Genomic DNA, 20,749 nt, shown 5'->3' with positions numbered 1-20,749 from the left:
TCTCCACAACTCCATCAAGAATCAATTCATCCTCAAGTCTCTCTTTCCTAGCAGTTCAATGCCATTCACACCCTCTTAATGCAAGTCAGAGCCAAAAGATCAATCTAAGTTACGAAGGATTCCAGTGACAGCAGGGTGAGGATTCAAGGATATTAGGATCCCGACAAGATCTAACGTGTTGCAACAAAACCAGCTATTGGTTCTCACAAATCCTCCTCCCCCACTTGTCAGCACAAAGACAAAATAATAATAATAAAAATAAAAAACAATGTTAATACGAACAGAAAAGTTATCAATATATTAGCCAAATTCCAAAATTTTGGACCTGCCAGATTTGACATCAATTCGAAGGTCTAAACTTATCTTGGGGGGAAAAAAGCACATTCTGGAATTCAACTCGAGATAGGTTGTCTTAAATGATTGATGACAAATTCAATTTACAGGTGTGCATTTTCTAGTATCCAATATACAAAGCAATTCAAAATCTCGGCAGTGCTTTATATCAGTAAAAGCACTCACAGTTCATCATGAGAGCTTCCCTTTGGCGGATTAGGTTTGGATTGTTTCTCCAGGATGTACGTTGTGGCTAATGATGCATGTAATGCTGCTCCGTATGGAAGCGCATCTTCATTGACCCTGAAGTAGGGTGAATGCTCCGATCCAAACCTTCCTTGAGTCTCATTCTTCATCCCTAGAAAGAAGAAGTATCCTGGAATCACCTCTGCAAAGAATGAGAAGTCTTCTGATCCCATCAGCGGTTGCATTTCTAATACGTTCTGGGTGCCCAGTATGTCACCTGCAACTTTTTGGAAGTGTACATGCAGATCTTTGTTGTTTACAGTCACTGGGAAAAAGACCTGATCATTTTCATTGAAGTTGACAGTTGCATTGCACCTCTGTACACTGGCTTGTTTCGTGATAACCTGAACTTCATTTTAATAGAATTGACATTCAATGTAGGATTAGGACATATGCTATATATAATGTAACAAGAAGAGAGCAAGCAAGGAAAACAAAGAGTTCTAATTTTCTTTTTGTTCCCCAACTAGCCTACTTGTAAGTCTCTTGGTGCTATCCCAGATATGTGGGACCAAATTTCGCCTTCATAAATGTTTGTGGTGGGGGCATGGTAGTGGGAGAGCTACTTTTCTTGTGTTGCTCACCCTCCAGTCAATGGGAAAAATGAAAAACTCAAAAAAGGGCAAATTGGTTGCCAAAATTAAAGGACCTTTGAATCAGTAGTATTCAACACGTTTACCTCTTCAATTCTTTGTTTAAGATGGATAAAGCTTTCCTTTGAAAATGCCCTGAATGTGCCACCAATTGTGACAGAATCTGGAATAACATTGAATGCACCACCTCCTTGGAATTTTGCAACTGTAACTACCTGCACGTTTATGCTTTTACGTTTGAAAGTTTAACTAAAAAGCTAGGCAGTAACTAAGATGCCGTTCTGCCAAGGCTTGTTATGGATATTTATAATTCATTCACTAAAAAATGGTAGGGTACAACATGGAATAAAGGGAAACAAAAAGAAATTAAGAAATAAAAAAGAAGGCGGCATTTCTAAAAGACGATATTATTGCAAAGAAAGTATTATAATAAATTGACAATTGAAAATATGTATCTTTGTTTCATTTGCTAGGGAAAAGAATCCCATGTGCATGTTGCCATGTTGTTAGATATAGGAACAGGTTGTTTCAACCGGAAGTGATCTAACTAAACTATATATACAATAATCTATGCAATTAGTTCTGTGTGAAACCATTAGCACATGCTGAAAAGACCAAAGGGGGGGAATCAAACTTTTTCAAATGGGATTTTAATAATGAGATTGTACAAGACAGATACCACATATTAAAAATATATGTGGTGGGAGGCAGAAAAGACTTAATGACAAGGCCAAGGGTATTGATGGGAAAGCTCTGTAAGGGTATTGATGCAGGAATAAGATAGGTTTTTTAAGGCTGCACTATTTATTTTCATTTTGATGGGAAGGCTCCCTCAACCAAAAAAAGAATCTGATACAAGGAAATAAACTTTGTTCTTACGACTTAATCCAAGTTAAAAAATTTGCATGATCTGGATGCAAGCCTCTGTCTGTGTGTGTGTTTGAGAGAGAGAGAGAGGGAGAGAGAACCTGTGAATCCAAGGGATCAGCTTCACGTGAAACAAGATGTTGCAAACTAACAATTACATTGGAAGCTGCTAAGATTGGGTCTATTGTGTGCTGGGGAATGGCTGCATGCCCTCCCTTTCCACTTATTACCGCCTCAAAGAAACCACTCCCAGCCAAAAGAGGGCCAGACCTGGACGCCACTGCACCAATAGGGTGAGAAGCAGAAACATGTATCCCAAAGATGGCATCAACATTCTCTAGTACTCCATCATCTAACATTTTCTTTGCTCCCCCATGTCCTTCCTCGCCTGGTTGGAAAACAAGTACAACCGTTCCCTTTCAAAAACAGAAGAACAAATTATGAAAATTTTCTTCTGGATAACACACACATACTGCAATAATGATACAGCAACATAAACAGTGATATATGACATCATAAATTTGGCTCCTAGTTGTGCAAAGGCAAACGAGGGAGAGAATAATTTGTCATGTACGAGGCACTAGTCAGTGAGCAATACCCTACATTTAATGCATATTCTTAAGAGTAATATTTTCATTGCTTTGATGTTATACTCAATAATGCACCTCGAATACTGCAATGATTTACCATAGGTAGAGTACGAAATGGAAAGAGAAATTAAGAAACAAAAGAAACTCAAGGGTGATATTTATGCCAAAGCTGGTACTTATATGCTTGCTAGTCTACTTTAGATTATAGATCGAGTAGTAGGTAATTTTTATATATGATTAGCACTTTTCCATTTGTAGTTATGGACAGAAATTGGTGGAACAAGTAAGATTTTTAGCCTCTCAGAAGTAGTACTAGTAACCATTTCACACACATACACACGAAGAAGATTGACAACCACTCCAGTAATCTAATACTACTTACCATATGCATTGATGATGTGGGAAGGCCAGAATGGCTACTTAACTCAAAGAAGATTAAAAATGTAGAAATGTCTCTCTCATAAATAAAAATCTACAAAAATTATCTTTCTCTCAGTATCTTTGTAAAGGAAATTGATATCTTTGTCTTCAAATACAGATGCCCAACTAAATAACTCAAGTTATTGTTCATGAACAGATAATTTCGAGGGATCAGAAGTATTCTTTCCAGAGCCAGCCAGTCATCCAACCCAATTGTTAATATGTAAGCATACTAGCAAATAAACAATTGTAGATAGGTACAGCTAACCTGCTTGAAGTAAAATGATTGTGTGTATAACTCTATGAATAAAACAGGGGGCAATTGACATGTTCTACGTAAACTGAAAGAGTTTATAAGTAGAGTGTTCTTTTAATCTGTTGAGGATCCATAGCCAACCCCAAAATTTTGGGACAAAGGCTTGCCTTTTGTCGTTGTTGAAACTGAGACTAAACTTGTTTATCTCTTCAAACAATTTGTATGCATAATTGCCATTAAGATACAATGCACAAATTGCAGCATATATGACACTCAGACAACCGTCAATTGACATCCTGCAGCTGACTGAACACATATGATCGGTCATTGAGAAACAAAGAGACAAACCTATCACATATAATGAAGTGAATACTGTAAAGAGCATCATAAGTAAAATTCCTATGCAAGTTACTAAAGAAAGGAACCTGTATCTCATGGCGATGATCTTGAAGAATCTTTGCAGCACCAAGAAGCATGGTAACATGGGCATCATGGCCACATGCGTGCATCTTCCCAGGTACTTTACTCTTGTGCTCCCACTCTACACTCTCCTGTAACCAACAAGTCCCATCATTTACCAAAAATCAGGAATTACTAAATAGACCCATCATCCATTACAACTACAAACACCATTAAGCATGTTGCACATATATTACAAAGAAGTTACAATCTTTCACATAATAGTTCCATTAAAAAAAAAAAAGTCAAACACAAGAAACTTAGCTAAAAAATCCCAGAATTGAAGCAAACCTGCATAGCAAGAGCATCCATATCCGCTCGGATTGCAACAAAAGGAGGTGAACCAGTCCCGATGTATCCAACAACACCAGTTTCAGCAACTGGGTATTTGTAAGGGATGCCCATCTGGTCAAGCTCGGCTCTAATAAGCTTACTGGTCTCAAATTCCTGAAACCCAAGTTCTGGGTTCTCATGTATCTTCCTCCTAATACCAACCATCCAATCAAAAACCTCTGGCCTTTTAGCCAATTCAAGGAAGTTGACTGGAATTTGAGGCAACACTTCAGGGCTAAGAGAGGGCTCTGAAGAAATTGGTAGAGACAGGAACGCATGGAAAATGAAAGTCAAAGAGAGCCATTGGGAGAAACCCATTAGCTCTGCAATGAAAAAGATTTAGAATTTGAGATTTAAAAAGGAATAGAGAATGAGAAAGATTGGAAAAATGGGTTTGGTGGGAGTGAAGCTATAAGAAGTGTTGAGGAGGAGTGGTAGTTTTTTGAGAGAAGAGACTGGTTTGTGGGTAAGTACAAACTACAAACCGCAAAACTACAAAGCACAAACAAGCGGAAATGTTAAAAAATCTGAGGAAACTGATCTCAATAGATATTTTTTTTCCCATAAAAAGAAAAAAGAATAGATATTAAATACTATTATAAACATGTTCTGTGTAACAAAAACTATCCTAACTATGGGAGATTATCAGATTAATGCTTAACTTGAGGCTGTATATGTGTAGTCTAATTTGACAATTTGGGCCAATGAATGTGGACCACATTATTGATCAATGTCTATTTCACGCCTTACTACTTTGATACATAAATCATGATTTTAAGTTTGAACTCATGATTTTAGTTTTAAAAACTATGTGTGAGTGTGGTGCAATAGAAATTCCTCCTTTTTTTTTTTTTTTTTTTTTTTTCTTATAGTTGGGATTTGAACCTTATCTTGGAGACAAAAGATACTTAAAGCTACACAACTATTGACAGAAAATATTATTATTATTGAAAAAGTTAATAGATGTTCTAAAAATATTGGTTTAATATATATTTTTAAAAACTTTATATAGGAAAAGAAAAAAAACAACAGTTTTTTTTTTTCTAGAAACAACTGTTTTTTTTAAAAAATATATATTTTATTACATTTTCCATGAAAGTAATATAAAAACTTTCATAAAATAATTTATTAATAAATACCTTAATTGCACTTATTAACCGGATACTATTGTTATTACGAACATAAAAAATAAAATAAAAATGAGGGAATTAATATTACATACCATAAAAAAAGGATATTAATATTACAGTTGTTAAGGAAAAAAAAGAACAAGGGCATTCAGTGTTTACAGACTTTATGACACATTTTCATAATCTAGTCATGCATACCATGGTATGACGGTAGTATATACTAAAAGTAACGAGTAATTTGCGCAGAATGTATGAGAAAGTTTAACAAAACTGATTATTTTCGCTTTTTTATTTTATATAAATATAACTTTTGATCGTTATGGTAGTTATGTTTTTCAAGGAAAAAATTTATGGTAGTTATCAACAGGAATGATGAACTTTTCAATAATTATGGTAATTATTAATATTTGCTTTTATTATGATTTTTTTTTTTTTTTTTGCATATAGAATTATCTAATTTACCATTTAAAGAAATATATGACAAGAAAAATATTCTAATAATAAAGGGTTTAAATATAAATTAAAATATAAAATCAATTAAAATATATATCTAAAATGTGTAAAATTGTAAGACATTCATTACTTATGTGGCACAATATTAAAAGATTAACAAAAATTCAAACACTTTTGGTTTTACATATAGTAGCCGCTAACTTGTGTGAGAGAAATTATTCACTTTTACGCGAGGAGTCCTCCCTCCTCTCACAGGAGATGTGGACGCCCACACCTTTTATGAGAGGAGGGAGAACAATGATGACATGACTTTGCTAAACATTGAATTCCTTTTGGGAGTCTAGCTAGGATTTTACTCAACTTACTAATGGGCACTAGAGCAATTCATCTGTAGGTCAAGCTTTAGGTGAGAGTGACGCTGGTGGTTGGTGTGAGATGTGGCTGTTGTTAGATATGTTGGTGCGAGCGAAGATGATGGCTAGTGTGATAAGTGGCTAGGCACGATGGTGGTTGCCGCGGTGAGTCAATGATGATGGTTGGGTGGTTATTAGAGGTTAGTTATCAGGTTGAAGAACAAGGGCCATCCATTTATGAGGTAAGAGAGGAAAATATAACAGAGGGAGAAAATGATGTTATATGGCTAGGGTTTTTTTTTTATGGGTAAGTTGGATAAAAATTCATTGAAGAGTGTCAATTATATAACACTTGTGCATTTTTTTTTTAAAGACTATTAAACTAAGCATTTTTTGATTTCAAACCCTAATTTTTGAAGTCAAATATTCACTTGGAGCTAGCTAGTACTAGCATCTTAAGATTCAACTCAAACTACCATACATGGCCACATAATTGAAATCATATATTTTTTTAAAAAAATATAATTTTAACCAATTGTGTTTTTTAGTTTTTTTTTTTTATATAGAATTTCAATTCATAACATTTACTTTTGATAATAATTTTTTATCATCAAATTAAGATACCAATTAATTTTTAATATAGACAAAAATTGAATCACAAATCTCATATTAACTGTTAAAACATTTATGTAATATAAGATTTTCCGTTAAAAAGAACTATGGCTGCATATGGGGAATGTGTCAACTTGGAGTAAAAGAGAGGCGCCAAATTAAGATTGGGAGAAGGGCCCGGGCCAAGACATAAGGCTCTAATATTATATTCCCTCCCAGATTTTTTTTCTAAAAAATAAAAATTTTCTAACTTCTATTCTTCTCTCAAAAAATATTTATAACTCAATAACCTCAAATCTGCTGTAGCTGGGCTTAACCAAATCAGGTACTTCCTCTCTCTTTCTTTTCCACTGCAAATTCAAACTATCTGTTTGATTCCGATTTCACTGTATCCGATCGAATTTCGTAATTTCTCACTGTTATTCGGATCTTCTATGTAGGTTGAGCATTAGATCTTAGATCTGAATTTATTTGATCCTTGTTGATTATATTTCTATTTGTGTTTTTTGCAGTGAGAATGAGAAAAACGGATTCATCAACCTCGTCGCTCGCTATCTCAGGTATAATGTGTATATATATATAAATTTTTTTTTTTTTTTGAATAAATTACTGCTGTAAACGGTTAATTGTGAAGCGCAACACGTGGACTGGAGAAGTAGAGTCCAGACGCCTACTGATGAAGTAGAGCTTCCTTATAGAAGCCTGGCACCCGCTCTGCTCCGCTCCGCTACTCATGGTAACTCTTACCATTATTTTGTTTTCTTCATTATCTTTACAATCATTATGTGGCTTCCTTCTCATTTTTTTTAGTTAAAAAATACTCTTATACCCCTACCTATGTTTAAGTAGAAACAAAACTAATGGACAATTCGATAAAATAACAATTTTAACTCCCATTAAAATATTGTCTAAAAAATAAGACTGTATTATTATTAATTTCCAAACTGTTTTATCCACTTATAAATTAAATTTTCAAAATAAAAAACAGAGTTTTTATTTTTATTTTTTTTAAAAGTCTTGTCGCATGCGGGAAGCGCGTGTGATGAGGCTAGTTTTAATAAATTATATATAAATTGCTTAGATTACTGTCGTTTAAACAATTATCAGTGTTTAAACAACATTGCATGTTTTTTCACACACTTTTTCACCCACTCGTATTTTCACAAAACAACAATAATGTTATTAAAAATCTCTTACCAAACGGGCCCTAAATTTTCATTGGAATAAGCCCCCTTATTTTGCCACTTACCCCCATTGTTAGTCACTTGACCCATTGACTCCTTTCTCCTCTGCTATCATCAGGAACCAATTCATCCTCAAGTCTTTCTCTTTTTCACAAGTTCAATACCATTCACACCCTTTTAACGCAAGCCAGAGCCTAAAAGATTAATCTAAGGTTTTTTAGTTTGTAGTTTCCTGATCACTAATTGTAATATGAAGACCCAACTTGCATATTTTTTTTTTCTAGTGAAGTTAGCTAAATGACTCAAGAACCTAAACCTATAATATGTAACTCTCTTTTGGTTACCCTTACTTCGTATGGATGTATAGAAAAAGGATGTTTCATTGATCACTCAATTGTGGGTTTAGTGTGTTTATATGTGTGTGTGAATAGGATCCTTTCCATTTCACTTGAAAATGGGGAGAGTCCACTTCATAGATAAGATTTTGACTTTTTGGATCTAATGGTACAGAGTGTCACATCATTTAAAATTTTAAATGATATGGTACTTGAAATAGATTTGTAACATATAATTGGACCATGAAATAGATCCATTTCAAATAAAGATGATCCCATAACCGTGTGGATGCAGGGTAAAAGACTAGTAGAATAATCCCTTGACAAGATAAGGTGCTACCCTAATAATAAAGTTACTAATCATTTTGAGTTAAGGAAGGTGCATAGTGACCACCTTGGTCCAAGTCTAAAGATGTTCTTTCCTAATCCTTTGTCAAGAGTTCAAGGAGAACTTGCATTGCCATCATGGAAAGGATCCTGCTAGAAATGGCTCTGAGTTGAAGGCAAGGCAAAGGTACAAAGGATACAAGTGATGACTGGGTGAGGTATGAAGGATATTAGGATCTAGATCAGATCTAACATGTTGTGACAAAACCAGCTTTTGGATCTTACAAATCCCCTCCCCCACTTGTAAGCGTGTGCATACATGCACAAAGTTAATATGAACAGAAAAATAATCAATATATTAGTCAAATTCAAAAATTTTGGACCAGCCAAATTTAACATCTATTTGAAAGTATAAACTTATCTTGGGGAAAAAAAAAGCACATTCTGGAGTTCAACTTGAGATAGGTTGTCTTAAATGATCGATGACAAATTCAATTTACAAGTGTTGCATTTTCTAGTATCCAATATACAATGCAATTCAAAATCTCTGACTGTGCTTTATATCAGTAAAAGCACTCACAGTTCATCATGAATGCTTCCCTTTGGCGGATTAAGTTTGGATTGTTTCTCTAGGATGTATCTTGTGGCTAATGATGCATGTAATGCTGCTCCATAGGGAAGCGCATCTTCATTGACCCTAAAGTTGGGTGAATGCCCTGATTCAAACCTTCCTTGGGTCTCATTCTTCATCCCTAGAGAGAAGAAGTATCCTGGAATCACCTCTGCATAGAATGAGAAGTCTTCTGCTCCCATTGTCGGTTGCTTATCTAATATGTTCTGGGCGCCCAGTATGTCCCCTGCAACTTTTTGGAAGAATTCATGCAGATCTTTGTCATTTACAGTCACTGGGTAAAAGGGCTTCTCATTTTCATTGAAGATGACAGTTGCATTGCACCTCTGTACGCTGGCTTGTTTCGTGATAACCTGCACTTGCATTTAAGAGAATTGAAATTCAATGTAGGAGTAGAACGTATGTTATATAAAATGTAATAAGAAGAGAGCTAGCAAGCTAGGAACAAAAAGGATATTCTAATTTTCTTTTGGGTAAATTTCATTAGCCTACCCTGAGGTTTGAGTTGATGCCAATTAGGTTCAAGAAATGTCAAAACTGACCAACTTGGTCCCTATACCCAACTTAGTCCCTAGATATTGTTAGTCCCCTGTTAGTGATGTAGATTGGTTAAGGGAAAGAGAAAACAACATAAAAAATTAAAATATTTTCTTCCCCTTAACCAATCTGCATCAGAGAGCTACCTTTCTTGTGTTGCCCACCCTCTAGTCAAGGTGGAAAATAAAAAAAAGGGCAGATTGGTTGCCAAAATTAATAGCTTGTTTGGATGGAGGGGAGTAGAGAGGAGGGAGGGAGAGTAAGTTAAATTACCTTGTTTGGATGTTTTTTAAGGGAGGAGGGGGAGGGATTTAGTAAGTTAAATTACCTTGTTTGGATGTTTTTTAAGGGAGGAGGGGGACAGATTTAGAGGGATTTGGAGGAATTCTAACTACTTCTAACCCCTCATTTTTAATTCTCCCAAATTGGTGAGATTTGGAGGGAGAGTAGAGCATAGAAATGCTTAATCAAATGAATTACCAAATTTACTCTTTACTATATTAACAAAATTACAAACTATGAGAAAACTAATTATTCCCCTCCCCCTTACTTAATTTTAAAAACATTCAAATAAGGTGGAGGATAACCATTTTCCTCTACTTTCCTCTCCCTCCAAACTTCCAAACATAGCATAAAGGACCTCTGAATCAGTAGCATTCAATACATTTACCTCTTCAATTCTTTGTTTAAGTTGGATAAAGCTTTCCTTTGAAAATGCCCTGAATGTGCCACCAATTGTAACAGAATCTGGAATAACATTGAATGCACCACCTCCTTGGAATTTTCCAACTGTAACTACCTGCAATAAAAGATGAAATTATTGCAAAGAAAGTATTAAAATATATTGACAATTGAAAATATGTATCTTCTTTTCACTTGCTAGGGAAAAAAACCCAAGTGCATGTTGCCATGTTGGTAGATATAGGAATAGGTAGTGTCAACAGGAAGTAATCTAACTAAGCTATATATATAATTATTATCTATGCAATTAGTTCCGTGTGAAACTATTTGCAGATGCTGAAAAGACAGAAGACAGATGGGGGAATGAAACTTTCAAATCAGATTTTTTTTAAAGAAGTAGCACAAGACAGATACCACATATGAAAACTATTTGAAAAACTTAATGACAAGGCCAAGGGTATTGATGGGAGTCTCTGTAAGGGTATTGATGCAGGAATAAGATAGGCTTTGTAATGCTGCGCTTTTTATTTGTGTTTCAATGTGAAGGCTTGGGCTACCACCCCACCCCCCTCCCCCCCCCCCCCCCCCCCCAAAAAAAAAAAAAATGATACAAGGAAATAAACTTTGTTCTTATGACTTACTAAAAATTGTTTGATCTGGATGCAAGGATGTGTGTGTGTGTGTGTGAGATAGAGATAGAGAGAGAACCTGTGAATCCAAGGGATCAGCTTCACGTGAAACAAGATGCTGCAAACTAACAATTATATGGGAAGCTGCTAAGATTGGGTCTATTGTGTGCTGGGGAATGGCTGCGTGACCTCCCTTTCCACTTATTACTGCCTCAAAGAAACCATTCCCAGCCAAAATAGGGCCAGACCTGGAGGCCACCGTACCAATAGGGTAAGAAGCAGCAACATGTATCCCAAAGATGGCATCAACATTCTCTAGTGCTCCATCATCTAACATTTTCTTTGCTCCCCCACCTCCTTCCTCAGCTGGTTGGAAAACGAGTACAACCGTTCCCTTTTGAAAACAGAAGAGCTAATTATGAAAATTTTCTTAAGGAAGAACAGGAGCTAATTATGAAAATTTTCTTAAGGAGAAAACACACGTATATTGGAATACTGCTACAGCAACATAAACCATGATGTAAGACAACATTAATTTGGCTCCTGGTTATGCAAAGGCAATCAAGGGAGAGAATAATTTTTTATGTATGAGACACTAGTTAGTGAGCGATACCTTACATTTAATACATTTCTTAAGAGTAATACTCAATAATGAACCTCAAATACTACAACAACTTAACATAGGTAGAGTAGCAAATGGAAAGAGAAATGCAGAACAAAAGCAATTAAAGGGTAATATATTTGCCAAAGCTGGTTATTATGCTTGTTAGTCTACTATGGAGTACATATCAAGCATTAGATAATTTGTATGTATGATTTGCACTTTTCCATTTGCGGTTATGTACATAAATTGTTGGAACGAGTAAGATTTTAGCCTTTTAAGAAGTAGTGCTACTAAACTTTTCACACTCACTCACAAAGAAAGATTGACAGCCAAATATATCAGCATGAGTACTCCAGTAATCTAATACTACTTACCATATGTATTATTGATGTGGAAAGGCCATAATGGATACTTAGTGTGTGTTTGTATTCAACTTATTCACGTCCATGTTTTCTACTTTGCGTTTTTGTTCTTTTTTTTTTTTTTTTGGTTTTCACGCGTTTTTGGAGTATTGCGGTTACTGTTCATTGAACAGTAACCGTAATGTTGACTTTCTGCACTGTTCACGGACCCACAAATTTCATTTTTTATCAATTTTTTCATTAAAAATGGGTCCCACAGCACTATTCACACATTTAAAAATTATTTTGCTACAGTATTTTCAGTTTTCAGTTTTCAGTTTCAGCAAAATAAGTTCTATTAACTCAAAGAAAATTAAACATTTATAAATCTCTGTGTCATAAATAAAAATCTACAAAAATTATCTTTTTCTTAGTATCTTAATAAAGGAAATTGATATCTTTGTCTTCAAATACAGATCTCCAACTAAATAACTCAAGTTATTGGCCAGGAACAGAAAATTTCAAGGGATCTGACATATCCTTTCCAGACCCCTTTGAGACAGCCAGCCAACCCAATTGTTAATATGTGCATGCTAGGAAAAAAACAATTGTAAATAAGAACACCTGACTCGTATGAAGTAAAATAATTGTGTATAACTCTATGAATGAAACAGGGGGCAATAGACATGTTCTACTTAAACTGAAAGAGTTTATAATTAGTGATCAGTTCGTCTATAGGGGATCCATAGCCAACCCAAAAAGTTTGAGAGGTTTTTGTTGCTGTAAATGAGAGTAAACTTGTCCATCTCTATGAACCATTTTTATTTATAATTGCTATTTAATATACAATGTCCAAATTCCATCTCATAGGACACTCAAACAATCATCAATTGACATCCTGCAATTGACCGAACACATAAGCAGTCATTGAGAAACAAATAGCATGATAAGTAAAATTCCTATGCAAGTTAGTAAAGAAGGAACCTGTAACTCAAGGCGATGATCTTGAAGAATCTTTGCAGCACCAAGAAGCATGGCAACATGGGCATCATGGCCACATGCGTGCATCTTCCCAGGGACTTTACTCTTGTACTCCCACTCTACACTCTCCTGTAACCAACTAGTTCCATCATTTACCAAAAATTCCTTTCTAACTCTAACTCACCAAAAACAGTCAGGAATTACTAGATAGACCAATCATCATCCATTGCAATTACCAAGCTCCAAGGCCATTAAGCATGTTGCACATATATCACAAAAAAGTTACAATCTTTCACATGATAGTTCCATTAAAAAAAAAAAAAACAAGTCAAACACAAGAAGCTTAGCTAAACTGTTAAAGAATCCCATAATTGAAGCAAACCTGCATAGCAAGAGCATCCATATCCGCACGGATTGCAACAAAAGGAGGTGAACCGGTTCCTATGTATCCAACAACACCAGTTTGAGCTAATGGGTATTTGTAAGGGATGCCCATCTGATCAAGCTCGGCTCTAATAAGCTTACTGGTCTCAAATTCCTCAAACCCAAGCTCTGGGTTCTCATGTATCTTCCTCCTAATACCCACCATCCAATCAAAAACCTCTGGGCTTTTAGCCAAGTCAAGGAAGTTAACTGGAATTTGAGGCAACACTTCAGGGCTAAGAAAGGGCTCTGAAGAAATTGGCAGAGACAGGAACGCATGAAAGATGAAGGTCAGAGAGAGCCATTGGGAGAAACCCATTGGTTCTGCAAAGAAAAAGATTTAGGATTTGAGATTTAAAATGGATTAGAAAATGAGAAAGATTGGTAAACAGGTTTGGTGGGAGTGAGGCTAAAAGAAGTGTTGAGGAGCAATGGTAGTTGTTTTGAGAGTAGGGAGACTGGATTGTGGCAAAGTACAAAACTACAAACTACAGACTGCAAAACTACAAAAGGCGGAAATGTTAAAAAATCCGAAGAAGGTGACCTCAACTCAACCCCTGCGGGATGGGACTCCACATAATGACGTTAAGAGCATTGGGAGATTACTAATACTTGATCAGATTGGTATAATTTGACAAAATGGGCCGACCCATGTGCACCACATCATCGATTAAGAAAGGTTTTTTTTTTTTAGTTGGAGTTTGAACCTTGATTGTTTCCATTAGAGAGTATTCTTACAATTACAACCATAAAAAAAGAGGAAGAGGTATTAACATTGTGTACCAAAAAAATAAAAGATATTAATATTGAAACTGTTAGGCTAAAAAATAACAAGGGACTTTGTGACATACTTTCATAATTTGGTGATTCATACAATGGTATGATAGTAGTATATGCTAATGAGTAACTTGTGTAATGCACGAGAAAGTTTTACTAAAAAAAATGATTAATTTCACTTTCTTTATATGAGATTCTTTTCATTTTTTATTTTGTATAAATATGACTTTTGATAATTATGGTAGTTATGTTTTCAAGAGAAAAAAAAAAGGAGATAATTATGGTAGTTATTAATAAGAATGATGAAATTTAATAATTATAGTAATGCTTAATATGCATTATTATGATTATGTTTGTTTTTGAATGGAGGTTTTAAATATAGAATATTGTGAAAGGAACGAATCTTTCCACAATCAGGTATTGTTCGCTTTGGGATGAGCAGGGTCGACCCTTGCTCCCACCCGCACGAATTTGCTCAATCCCACATCGGAGAAAGATGCCTCCCACCCTTGCCTTATAAGCACTTGGCCGTGGATTTTTGTGTGTTAGAGGTGGTGTGTATTCGTGGTGGGGATTAGGGTTGTTGGGATTTTTTTTTTTTTTGGTGGTTACTGGGGGGGGGGGGGGTGTGTGTGTGGTGGTGGGTGGATGCTAGAGGTGGTTGTGGTGTGTGTATCGGTGGTGGGGACCATGGGGTTGCTAGTTTTTTTTTTTTTTTTTGGTGGTTGTTGGGGTGTGTGTGTGTGTGGTGGTGGGGATTGTGGGGTTGCTTTTTTTTTTTTGGTGGTTGTTGTGGGGTGTGTGTGGTGGTGGGTGGCTGAGCTAATCTTTTTGGTGGTTACTGGGGAGAGGAAAGAGTGAGATAGGAGAAGAGAGAGATATTAGTTTTTTTAAATATTATTTTATTGTGTTGTATCTAAAAATAAAAACTGGGATGTAGGGTGAATTGTAAAATGGGTTGGTAAAATAAATAAAGTAGGTGTTGAGGACTCTTTTGTTGGCCTAAATGGCATTACTTCATTGGCAACCCATGCCACATCAACATATTATTAATTTTTTGGATAAATCTCTTTAAATCCCAAAATAAGCTCATATCTCATTCAATTACATGGATTGGGCTCACATGGCCCGTGAGATCCTTACTTCAAGAGGCGAATTCATGGACAAATTTCCTTTTCATCAATTGGGATCATAACCCATGATATCATCAACATCAACATATCGATTGGGCTTAAGCAATGAATCAAAACTCATGGCCCATATCACCTCTCTTATACTCATGGCAAGCGGCTTTTTCAACAAAAGCTCATATTTACACAAAATGACAACAAAACCCGAGGTAGGTCATCTTATTTTCAGCTTACGATCCAAGCTCATAAGTCTCTTTGGGAAAACTTTGGGAGGCATGGTTTGGAGGGTCAAGAAGAATGTTCAGCAAAACTCCAGCGGTTTAAAGTTGATTAAAGAGACATGTTGCTTGGCGTGTCTTCTCTAACTCCCTAAACTCTGACGAGTCCGTGTGTAGCAGTAACATATAGTAAGTATCTCTTATCACATAGCACTTTAGATGATAAAATTTCTCATTGCTCTTTTCCTAAAACTTAATATTCATCATGTGATAAATACTCAATATCTCCAACCATCTAACTGCTAAGAAAATAACTGTTTATTTAATCCCCAGCTGTTACTATACAAATTTAGAAACTTTATTATATTATTCTACATAAATCTTATTACTACTTTCAGCTAAAATTTAACTCAAACACATGGTCTAATTTGATTGGCTATCTTTAATCTCCAACTATATACAAAATATTCATGATATCTCCAATACTTAGTTGCTGTCTGCCACAATCAGACCATATATTTTTCTGCCAATTGCCAGAGCAGAGCATTAAATACCATTCTTACTCACCAAGATTAAGTCACAACACAATGAGACCTTGACTAAATCTCTAAAACTTCTTTAACTTTCAACCAACCATTCTATTACTTATTAGAAATGTGTTGTTATGGAACCTTGTACCAAAAACACAAACACCCAAAAAAGGAAGCATTTCCAGCTAAACCCTAACAATGCATTCAGCACTTGACACCTGGTTGGAAGTGATATCATCAGCCATTTAATGCTGAAATCCCAGCAACTAGTTGCTATACCCAAAATAGCAAGATACCCTTGAAAGAGATCTTACCATTTTCAGCCAAATCCATGAAATGACCTTTCTAGCAGTCTGAAATCACCCATCTGACCTCATTGGCTTCTGCCCAAAGCAAACAGCTGTCTTATGACAGCTGTGACAGTTGTCTCATGATAGCTGTCATAGCTTTTCTTGACAGCTGTGACAGCCTTTTCAGAACAGTTATGATAGTTGACCCAGTAGCTTGAGCATTACTGATTTTTCCATGTTTGGCTAAAACCAAAACCAACTAAAGAAACTACCTTTCTCTTGCTAAAATACCTTCATTTTCTGCTACTCTTTCCCCAGTAGCTCTTACCAAAAACAGCAAGAACATCTTAAAGCTAAACATACCATTTTTGACTAAATATTAAGATGGATTTTCTGAAGATTTATTGCTAGTTGGGACAGATTTTGGCTAATCTTCTTTGCTAAAATACCCTTTAAACTCAGTTCTAAAGGGGGACCCTTCATTAACACCTCCCCGGGGGGGGGGGGGGGGGGGGGCGGGGGACACCAATGGCAGAGAACTCTCTCACAAATTTCTCTATTCTCTCTCTCTCTCTCTCTAATAATCTTCTTAAGCCTTGACTGAAGTTTTGAGCTTCTAAGTTTTTTAGTTTTTAAATCAGGAACTAAACTCTTCAGCCCTTAGCTTATAAACGCCTTTCATACATCTCCAGCAAAACAATCCCAACAGTAAATCCCAGTAACATTGCTAAACACACTACTGCACTCTTACCCCTCTTATACTTATTCTCTCACTCTCCATATTCAAAAAATGCACCTATCTTACTAGTCCTATCTCCAAATACCTAAACACATCTCCCTACTCTTCTCTTACAAAATATTTCATCTTGAAAAACAATCTCTACAACTTCTCCAGTAGTTATAATCTCATATTTTTACTATCTTTAACTTCCATATCTCTCATACTTCCATATATCATACATATTACAAATACTATATCCCAAAAAGCATCTATAAAACCCTTCTCTTAGAAGGCACAACTATTTCTTACAAAAGCCCTTCCCTTAGAAGGCACAAATTACATCCTACAAAAGCCCTTCTCATGGGAGGCAACACTATTCATAACTTCACAACAATTAAAAGAGCATTGTCAAAGGGGAAACTCATTAAGTGCATGATAAGAGAGGCAAGCTTAATCAGCCTCTACACACAACTGGACATACTCTCTCTCCCTCCAATTGCACCAATTTTTCCCCTTCAATCACGAAGTTATCATGGCAAACTATTTCTCTACCGCTGGAGTCATTCTGCTAGAATCCTATCGGCTCACAGAAGCTGTATAACTGGGCTGCAAACCATCATAGATAAGTGACCTTGCTTCCATATCTTTAAAGTTACATCATTGAGTACATGATTACTTCACATTTAAATACATACTACCTTATTTCAATTGTTATTACAACTACTAATCAAAGCTATTATATCAAACACATATTATATATTTATTTGACCATTGTCATGATTCTTAGACTTTGTCTTTAATGGTTTTGTAGGTTTAAAAATACGCTGGTAGCCATTGGTTCACGTGGCCCAATGTTGAGTTCCGGACGCAACTCTCCAAAAAGAACCCGAGCCTAGTAAGGTTATCCCTCCAACAGACCACATGTGGCTAGGCAACTAAAAAAGGCTCTCGAATAGTAAGTTTTTAGGGTGTAAAATAGAACTTTTTTGGCCACCCGAATGTTTCACAATGGTGGTGTTAGAGCACTAGCATTGGGGGGTGTGAACACCCCCCAATTGCTATTTTTATAGCCAATACCTCAAAAATCCTCCTCCATCCAAGTATGGGTTTCTAAAAAATTTTGCAACTAGTGAACAATTGGTTCTTATATATAGAACCAACTGTTCACAGAAGATGTAAAAAAAAATAATATTATTTTAATTAAAAATATATGATTCTCTCTCTTTCAATCACCTCACCTCTTATTCTCAACCTCATCTCTCATTTTCCTTTCTCTCTCCCCTTTCTTTGTTTTGGTGTCTCTCTCAGATTAGCCTCTCTATTGGTGTCGACGGCGTGGAAGATCGGCGTCGTTTTGGTAATTTTGGATGATTAGCATGGATGATCGGCGTCGTTTTGGATGATCAACCTCTCTATCAGCGTCGATGGCGTGGATGATCAACCTCTCTCAGATCAGCCTTTCTATCGGTCTCTTTATAGTTTTGGTTGTGGTTTTGGAGTTTTTTTTTTTTTTTTTGGGTTTGTTTTGGGTTTTTGGTGGTGATTTATGGTTGTTGATGTGGGTGATTGTGGTGTTTGTTTTGGTTGTTGGTGGTGGTTTCAGTTTTGATTGGTGGTGGTGGTGGTGGCTGAGTTTAGGTGGGTTGTTGTTGTGGTGATGGGGTGGGTTGTTGTCGTGGGCTTGTAGGTTCATGGTGGTGGGGGTTTGCCGTGGTGGCTGGGGTGGGTTTTACTGTGGTGGCAAAGAAGGCTGTGGTAGGTCTGTGGTGGTTTTTTGTTTTAGGTTTTTGGTGGTTTTTAGTTTTGGGTTTTTGGTGGTGATTTGTGGTTGGTGGTGTGGGTGATTGTGGTGGTTGTTTTGGTTGTTGGTGGTGGTTTCAGTTTTGATTGGTGGTGGTGATGGTGGTGGCTGAGTTTAGGTGGTTGGCTTGATCTAAGTTCTGTTTTGGGTTTAGGTTTGGGGATGATGAAAAAGAGACAGAGAAAGAGAAAAGAGATAGTGGAGAGGAGAGAGAGAGAGGGTAGTTTTATATTTATTTTATTAGGAAGTATATATTATTTTATTGTGATGTGTCTAAAAATAGAAACTGGGATGTTGGGTGAGTTGTAAAATGAGGAGAAATTATAAAATCCACCTAGTGGACAAGTGATGTGGTCCATCATTCTACTAAAAAACTTCCACTTGTTTAAAATTGTTAGTTAGAAAATTTTTTTAAACAGAAATTAAATACTGACTTAGCAACTTTAAACAAGTGGAAGTTTTTTAGTGGAATAGTGGACAAATGACGTGGTTCACCAGAGGACTCTATAATTTCTCTAAAATGAGATGGTAAAATAGATAAAGTAGGTTTTAAGATTGTAAAATAGAACTTTTTTGGAATCCTGGATGGGAATGCTCTTATTTGCCAAATTGCTATTTTTAGCACCACAAACAACAAAAACTAAGCTAAATCAATGGTGCTATTGTTAAAATATTTAACAAACTTGCTATAGTAAGCTGCCATCTTTGACAGTCTCTTCCTCTCTCTCTCTCTCTCTCTCTCTCTCTCTCTCTCTCTCTCTCTCTCTCTCTCTCTCTCTCTCTCTCTCTCTCTCTCTCTCTCTCTCTCCAGCACCTTCTTTATAGTTTGGGTTTGTGGTGGTGGGTGGATCGGTGTGGGTTCGTGGTGGTGGGTCAATTTGGTGTGGGTAGGTTCGTGGTGGTGGATTGGGTTGTGGTTGAAATTGGGTTGCTAGCCGTGGATGTGGATGGTGGTGGCTAAGATCAGTGGTCAGTGGTGGTGTGATTGTATTGGTAGCGGTGGATTTCGTTGATTTTGGCTATGGTTTTTTGGATTTGGTTATGGCAGTGGGTTGCGATTGAGATGGTGGGTTGTGGTTTTTGTTTTGTTGTGAGCTGTGGTTGCCACAGTGGTGATTATGGCTGTGGCTGGTGGAGTGGTTGTGGCTGGTTCCTAAAGTTTTTGCGGTGGATGTTTAAAAATAAATAAATTAATGGGTTATTTATATTATTTTAATCAAAGTGGTAAAAAAAATAAAATTATTGACATTGAATTGAATGGGTTATAAGGTAACGTATTAAAATAGATAAAATGAGTTTTTGAGATGTTAAAAGCTAAAAATTTTAGCTCTACCATTATGAATTATCTAAGCCCCACAATTTATCCAACTAGCCTAAAAAAAATCTATATTAGCTCATGCAAAATTGTGCAAAATAGGATTCTAGCTATAGTAACTATGTAAATATACATGGTTACTATTCATATGCAATTATGTTTTTAAATATTTTCTTTGCTTGTAAAGAGAGAGATGATTTAAGAGAGTAATTAAAAATTGATAAAAGAAATAATATTTTAATAAAAGATAATGTAAAATAGATAATCTGATGAATGTGTATTTAAAAGATGATTATGTAAAATTGAAAAAAAAAATTATCATGATAAAATATATATGACTTTTGCACGAGTTAATGTAAAACGTGATCACTTTATCAAATTTAATGGAGTAAAATGACATTAAATAAGGTTATAAAGGGTAAAGTATATGTTTGCCTTAAAAGAAAGTGTAATGATATTCACCCACTCATTAATTGGAAATCATTTTTAGTTAAAATTGTAAAATTGTGTTTTAAAAATAGGATTTTAAAATAGAGGCGGCTCCACATTGAAGCCATGGTGGTCATAGAACTACTCTAACTTGGGAAAAAAATAATTACTATATATGAATTTTAAATTTTTTTTGATTTTTTTACCCTAAAAATATTTA

General features: G+C 35.7%; 1 protein-coding gene and 1 long non-coding RNA gene across 7 annotated transcripts; one reads left to right on the top strand and one right to left on the bottom strand.

Moving 5' to 3' along the window:
- Nucleotides 1-271: 271 nt before the first annotated feature.
- LOC126714348 (IAA-amino acid hydrolase ILR1-like 4) lies at nt 272-13,898 on the bottom strand. 3 transcript variants are annotated; one of them, XM_050414462.1, is made up of 6 exons: nt 13,278-13,880; nt 12,899-13,024; nt 11,049-11,363; nt 10,330-10,458; nt 9,447-9,475; nt 272-894 (listed from the first exon to the last, which is right to left on the bottom strand). In XM_050414462.1, exons 1-6 carry the CDS (start codon nt 13,635-13,637, stop codon nt 516-518), a joined length of 1,338 nt encoding a protein of 445 aa, XP_050270419.1. In that variant the 5' UTR covers nt 13,638-13,880; the 3' UTR covers nt 272-515. The 3 variants fall into 3 exon arrangements, with proteins under 3 accessions (XP_050270419.1, XP_050270418.1, XP_050270420.1); XM_050414461.1 differs by lacking the exons at nt 9,447-9,475; nt 10,330-10,458; nt 11,049-11,363; nt 12,899-13,024; nt 13,278-13,880 and adding exons at nt 1,259-1,387; nt 2,141-2,455; nt 3,731-3,856; nt 4,056-4,641 and having other exon boundaries at nt 272-923; XM_050414463.1 differs by lacking the exon at nt 272-894 and having other exon boundaries at nt 8,850-9,475; nt 13,278-13,898.
- Nucleotides 6,787-12,614, top strand: LOC126714350 (uncharacterized). Of its 4 annotated transcripts, XR_007651583.1 has the most exons (4): nt 6,793-6,970; nt 7,158-7,205; nt 7,280-7,381; nt 7,948-8,218. It is a non-coding gene; the product is annotated as an uncharacterized LOC126714350 (long non-coding RNA). The 4 variants fall into 4 exon arrangements; XR_007651584.1 differs by lacking the exon at nt 7,948-8,218 and adding an exon at nt 12,391-12,614 and having other exon boundaries at nt 6,787-6,970; nt 7,158-7,381; XR_007651582.1 differs by having other exon boundaries at nt 6,792-6,970; nt 7,158-7,381.
- Nucleotides 13,899-20,749: the final 6,851 nt, after the last annotated feature.

This window comes from Quercus robur, chromosome 2, assembly GCF_932294415.1.
Source record: "Quercus robur chromosome 2, dhQueRobu3.1, whole genome shotgun sequence".
In the NCBI taxonomy this organism is placed as follows: Eukaryota; Viridiplantae; Streptophyta; class Magnoliopsida; order Fagales; family Fagaceae; genus Quercus; species Quercus robur.
The sequence above is the reverse complement of the archived record's forward strand: the minus strand, read 5'-3'. Positions and strand labels throughout refer to the sequence as shown.